At 51.9% G+C, this 6000-nt stretch overlaps 1 protein-coding gene across 1 annotated transcript; it reads left to right on the top strand.

The window, feature by feature from the left end:
- Positions 1–1599, top strand: LOC117049116 (protein ABHD16B-like). The gene has a single exon (XM_033153789.1). The coding sequence runs from the start codon at positions 164–166 to the stop codon at positions 1553–1555; it is 1392 nt and encodes a 463-aa protein (XP_033009680.1). The 5' UTR covers positions 1–163; the 3' UTR covers positions 1556–1599.
- The last annotated feature ends 4401 nt before the right edge of the window (positions 1600–6000 follow it).

The raw sequence follows: 6000 nt of genomic DNA, 5'->3' as shown, positions 1-6000 counted from the left end.
GTTCCAAAGCCCGCATCATGTACCTATGAAGTAATCTATTCGTCAACGGGAAAGGTCCTGCTCTGGAGACATCAGAAATATCTGCCGTGGGGCAACCTTCCTTGCCCACACCTCTTTTTATGTAATTTATGCCTCTCCTAGAATATAACCATTATCTCTCTCCATGTGCGTCTTCTGTTTTCCAAAGGCTCTGGCCCAGATATTCAAAACCTATTTTATGGCCAGCTACGACTTTGAGTTCAGCAACTGGCCTGTCGACTTCCGGTGGGACGAGGCTGGCGTCAACGGCAGCCCGCCCAGCCACGGTGGCAGCAACAGAGGCCACCACGGTGGCCGCCCGATCCTGGTCAAAGCAGCGGCGAGAGCGTGCCCGCTGGCATCGGCCTTGATACGAGGCCCTAGCAGAGACCGGGCCTCGCGCTGGAACTTCCTCAGCCACTTCAAGCAAATGCCCAGCCAGTGGGCCAGCTACATCATGGCACACTCTTTGGGTCGCTGGCTACTCTACCCCGGCTCCGTCTTCCTCCTGAACCAAGCGCTGTTGCCCGTCCTGGCCAAGGGCCAAGCTCGCCTCTTGAGGGATTACAACGGGAAGCGGGCCAAGCTGGTGGCTCGCGACGGGAACAAGATCGACACCATGTTTGTAGACCGGAGGGACAAGTTGAAAGGGCAAGGGGAGCAGCGGGGGAACCAACTGGTGGTCTGCTGCGAAGGGAATGTCAGCTTCTACCAGTGGGGCTGCCTCTTCACCCCCTTGAGGACCGGGTATTCCGTGCTGGGGTGGAACCACCCCGGTTTTGCCGGGAGCACCGGCCAACCCTACCCGGAGAACGACGCCAACGCAGTGGACGTCGTGATCCGGTATGCCACCAGCCGCTTGGGCTTCAAGATACAAGACATCATTGTGTACGGGTGGTCCTTAGGGGGCTACACGGCCACGTGGGCTGCCATGACGTACCCGTCTTTGGGAGCCTTGGTGCTGGACGCCACTTTCGACGACCTTCTCCCCTTGGCCCTCAACATCATGCCCAAGAGCTGGAAGAAGCTGGTGGTTCGGACGGTGAAGGAGCACTTCAACCTCAACGTGGGTGAGCAGCTGTGCCGGTACCAGGGACCCGTCTTGCTGATCCGCAGGACCAAAGACGAGGTCATCACCACCTGCCCGTTTGGCCTCGAGGACCAGATCACCAACCTCAGGTGCAACAGAGCCAACGAGCTGCTACTGCAGCTCCTGAAGCATCGCTACCCCGAAATCATGTCCCAGGATGGGTTGGAGGCTGTCCAGGTCTGGCTCAGGGCTGCCAACCCTAAACAGGAGGAGTCTGTTTACAAGCGCTACAGGATAAATGACGAGTGGTGTGTCAAGGAGCTGCAGAAGTACAAAGACAGCCTTGAGGACGGGAGCCCCTTCCCTTGGAGGGTGGGGAAGCACCTCACCCGCCGAGGCAAGCAGCTGATGGCCGTGTTCCTGGCCAAGAAGCACATGAGGAACGTGGACGCCACGCACTGGTCTCTCCTCAAGCCGGATGACTTTCAGATGCCCTGGAAGTTGTAGCAGGAGATGGGGAGAGGGATCAGGAGGAGAGAGAAAGACGCATAAAAAAAAAGAATGATGAAGAGACAGGCTTGGAAAAGTTAATTGGGTGCCCAGATTTATCCTTCCCCAACAACAACGCTATGCTCTGTCAGTTCCTCTTGAGTTGTGGGGGAAGGAGAGGGAGGGAGAAAAGAGACGGACCTAGAATCATAGAGATGGAAAGGACCCAAAGAGTCTTCTAGAGAGCCAGTGTGGTGTAGTGGTTAAGAGCGGTAGACTCATAATCTGGTGAACCGGATTTGCTTCCCCGCTCCTCCATATGCAGCTGCTGGGTGACCTTGGGCTAGTCACACTTCTCTGAAGTCTCTCAGCCCCACTCACCTCACAGAGTGTTTGTTGTGGGGGAGGAAGGGAAAGGAGAATGTTAGCCGCTTTGAGACTCCTTCGGGTAGTGATAAAGCGGGATATCAAATCCAAACTCTTCTTCTCTTCTTCTAGTTATCTCTCGCTTGGATTACTGCAATGCACTCTATGTGGGGCTACCCTTGAAGGTGACCCGGAAACTGCAACTAATCCAGAATGCGACAGCTATACTGGTGACTGGGAGCAGCTGCCGAGACCACATAACACTGGTCTTGAAAGACCTACATTGGCTCCCAGTACGTTTCCAAGCACAATTCAAAGTGTTGACGCTGACCTTTAAAGCCCTAAATGGCCTCGGTCCAGTATATCTGAAGGAGCATCTCCACCCCCATCGTTCAGCCCGGACACTGAGATCCAGCACCGAGGGCCTTCTGGTGATTCTCTCATTGTAAGAAGTAAGGTTACAGGGAAACAGGCAGATAGTGATAAAGCGGGATATCAAATCCAAACTCCTCCTCCTCCTCTTCTCCTCAACCCCATGCAATGTGGGAATCAAATGCACACCGTTGTGAAATGCAGAGAGTTGCCAACAGACAGCTCTTCCTTGCTAATAGTGCTTTTGAGGGTGGGCTTAGGGTGGAGGTCATAAGCTTTGTTTGGCACCATCCATGGTTGTTTACTTTAATACCCTGCTGCAATGGGATGGTCAAGGGCCTGGTTTGCTTCCAAAGGGAGGCCAAAACCTGGAGAAAAGCACAGCGTTCTCTCTGCCACAGCTGAGGGAAGCAAGCTAGGATAGGGAGCAGAAGGTAACCCACACAGGGCACATACAGCTGCATCTTCACACAACTCCCTGTCCCTCAATTTTTGCCACCTGAGGCAGCCCCTTCACTCCACCCAATGATAGAGCCGGCCCTGGTGTGTGGAGGAGCTGCAAAAAATGAACAGGCAGCAGGGAGCTATTTGCCATATTTTTGGACTTGTCCTAAAATTAGAATATATTGGATGGCAAATGTTCACACCACCCCTGCTCCATTCGTGTCGGAATCATTCCTGCTTGTGTACACACCAGCGGCGGGGAAGTCTTTACGCCACACAAAGTTGCTCACACCTTGGCTAGACATGAATTGGGAAGGGCTTAAGGATCCCGATTAGTGTGAAGCTGGTTTGAGAAGCAACACATCAAACAGTAGTATTTTATAGCAAAGTACAGGATACACCCAGTGGCGGAGCTTCATGCTCCGACCCGGGGGCATGGCACGCCGCCTGAGGGGGCGTGGATCCCAGCGTGGGCGGGGGGGGGGGCAAGCCGCGATGGCACCCCACAGGGATTGCGCTGCTGGGGGCGGTGTGCTCCACTCGCACTCCTCTTCCTCCGCCTGTGGATACACCTGCATTTTGGATAACGGTATCTGAACATGGATTGAAAACCCTGCACTGGAAAGGCAAGGAAGAAGAGGAGGAGGAGGAGGAGGAGGAGGAGGAGGAGGAGGAGGAGGAGGAGTAGTTTGGATTTGATATCCCGCTTTATCACTACCTGAAGGAGTCTCAAAGTGACTAACATTCTCCTTTCCCTTCCTCCCCCCCAACAAACGCTCTGTGAGGTGAGTGGGGCTGAGAGACTTCAGAGAAGTGTGACTAGCCCAAGGTCACCCAGCAGTTGCATGTGGAGGAGCGGGGAATCGAACCCGGTTCACCAGATTACGAGTCCACCGCTCTTAACCACTACACCACACTGGCTCCCTGCAAGGTAGACAGGAATGTAAAGGCATCCTAAGGAAAATAAGAGAGCGACTGTTCCAAAGTCACCAGTGAGCTTTGTGGCTTGAATAGGGATTTGAACCCGGGTCCCCCTAGTCCTGGCTTGACCCTCTAACCACCCCCTTTATTTTTGGGGACATGCAGACACTGGTGCTTTTAGAAGCTTGTGCAGTTTGATGCAGAAGGGTGCTTGAAATCTAGGGGTGAAGTTTATTCTGTGTAGACCTACTGAAATAAATGGACCTAACTTGTTCATTAATTTCAGTGGGTCTTACTCTGAGCAGAATTTGGTTGAATATCACCCTGTGGGGGGCTGATATGCAAGGGGAGGACAATTCTGCAAATGGAGATCCTTTGGGCCCACTCTTATTTTTGCGATTCGCAGACATTCATTTATTTATAGAAGTATTCACATACCACCAATCCATACAGCATAACATGGCAGCGTGCAGGGATATTTTATTGTACATACTGACCGTGTTTCATGGAAGACAATCTTGCTCAGCTACAAGTGATTGCCAAAGAAGAAGACGACAATATGTACAATAAAACAGAAAACACCATTAATCAGTATATAATTGTAAGGTTATAATTAAAATCACTAATTGAAAAAAGCAGCTGCATAGGCCTATCTGCATTCAAAGGGTCTGCCAGAGACGTCTGAAAAATAGAAAGTGAGAGTGCCTGCAAATCTCTGCTGGATGAGTGGTCCCAGTGCCGGATTTACGTATAAGCTAAACAAGCTATATCTTAGGGACCCACTCTCTTGGGGCCCCCTCCAAAATTTCACTATTAATATACTTCTTCTTAACTGTATTTCAGTTCAACAATTACTTTGATAAAATACATATTTTGTTATGTGCAAATGGCTTTAGATACCTATTAGGTCCATAAATTACCATAAAGCATACATTCAACACAAAAAAGCGACAATTTGTTGTTGACAAAGGACAGCTGCTGGACATATAAAGGGCCCCATTACCTTCAGTAGCTGAGGGCCTCATCAAACCTAAATCCAGCCCTCATTGGTCCACAGCAGGGGTCAGCAAACTTTTTCAGCCGGGGGCCAGTCCACTGTCCCTCAGACCTTGTGGGGGGCTGGACTATTTGTTGCCATGATTCATTTCTCGTGTGCAGTCATGGGTTTGTTGTCTATCACATGATTGGGTATGTGTTTTGATTCTACAGAATGGGAAGTGACGAAGACAGGATGTTTGTGTTACTGTGTTTCCTGAAGTGGGACTATTGTCCTTTGTTCTTTCTCTTTGCTGTCTGATGCTAGAGAGAGAGAGGGAGCCATGCTGCAGTGCTCCGTGTGTGTTTATATGTAAATAAAGTAGATTAGCTACAATGCTGTGTTGCTGAGGTCTGTTACACAACTGTGCAAACTCTGCGGATATGTTAGTGTGCTAATGCCTTCTGGCATTAGTCGCTGTGATGTTCGGGCTGAAGAATGCTTATGAAGCTCCCAAACGATCGCCCAGGAGGGAGAGAACATGCCAGTTGGGCATGTGTCTCTTCCAGGGTTCTACTTGTGAGTAGGATGTCTCCTGACAATTGGGACCAACCCCAACGTTGCCCAAATGTGATTATTTTTTTTGGGGGGGGGTTCCCTCATACACCCATGTTGCTTCCTTTGCGTTTTATGCGTTGACAGTTATTCTCTCGTAAGGCGGAGTGAGGGGTGGGGGGCTGAGGTAAGTGCGCCATTCCTGTAAGCCCTGGAGAGCGTGTGCGCATGCGTGGGTGAAGGGAAAAGCCATTGGCCATGCTAAGTCAGGCCGGCGCCGCTCAAGCAAAACCGTTCTTTTCCCTGCTTGAGGGCAGTGGCTTTTTAGCTTTCCATGGCTCGCACCATGTAGCTAACAAGCGGCCTCCCCAGCAGAGTGCAGAACTACTTTGGAGTGCAGCCGCCCAGGCGCTTCCCACTTCCTTAGACGGGGAGCACCGCCGCCACAGACACTGGCGGACGTCGCTCCTGAGGTGCCTCCGAGCCCCTGCCACCTCAACTGCCCTTCCTGAGGTCAGTCCCCGGCAGCTCCATGGTGGAAATCCAAACTGTGGCTCCTTTTCCCTCTTCCCCACTCCCCACCCCGAAAGAAAAGATTGTTGTGCGTGTGCGACGGACGAAGAAGGGGCTTGTCTCAAGCAGCCGCCTGCCTCACTTTTTACCCCCAAGCCTGGCTGAGTCGCAAAAACCATCGCACGCACACGCTATGCCGGCTGCCTGGATTCCCGGACCGTCCGCAGGCCGGATCTAGAAGGCAATTGGGCTTGATCTGGCCCATGGGCCTTAGTTTGCCGACCCATGGTCCACAGCATGGGACCAGTGACCCTAA

The sequence above is a fragment of the Lacerta agilis genome, chromosome 6, assembly GCF_009819535.1.
Source record: "Lacerta agilis isolate rLacAgi1 chromosome 6, rLacAgi1.pri, whole genome shotgun sequence".
Taxonomy (NCBI): Eukaryota; Metazoa; Chordata; class Lepidosauria; order Squamata; family Lacertidae; genus Lacerta; species Lacerta agilis.
This window is presented reverse-complemented; position numbering and strand designations above follow the sequence as displayed.

Bases quoted from the DNA above. Each gene is read 5' to 3' on its own strand.
- LOC117049116 (XM_033153789.1), top strand. From the start codon at position 164: ATGTGCGTCTTCTGTTTTCCAAAGGCTCTGGCCCAGATATTCAAAACC.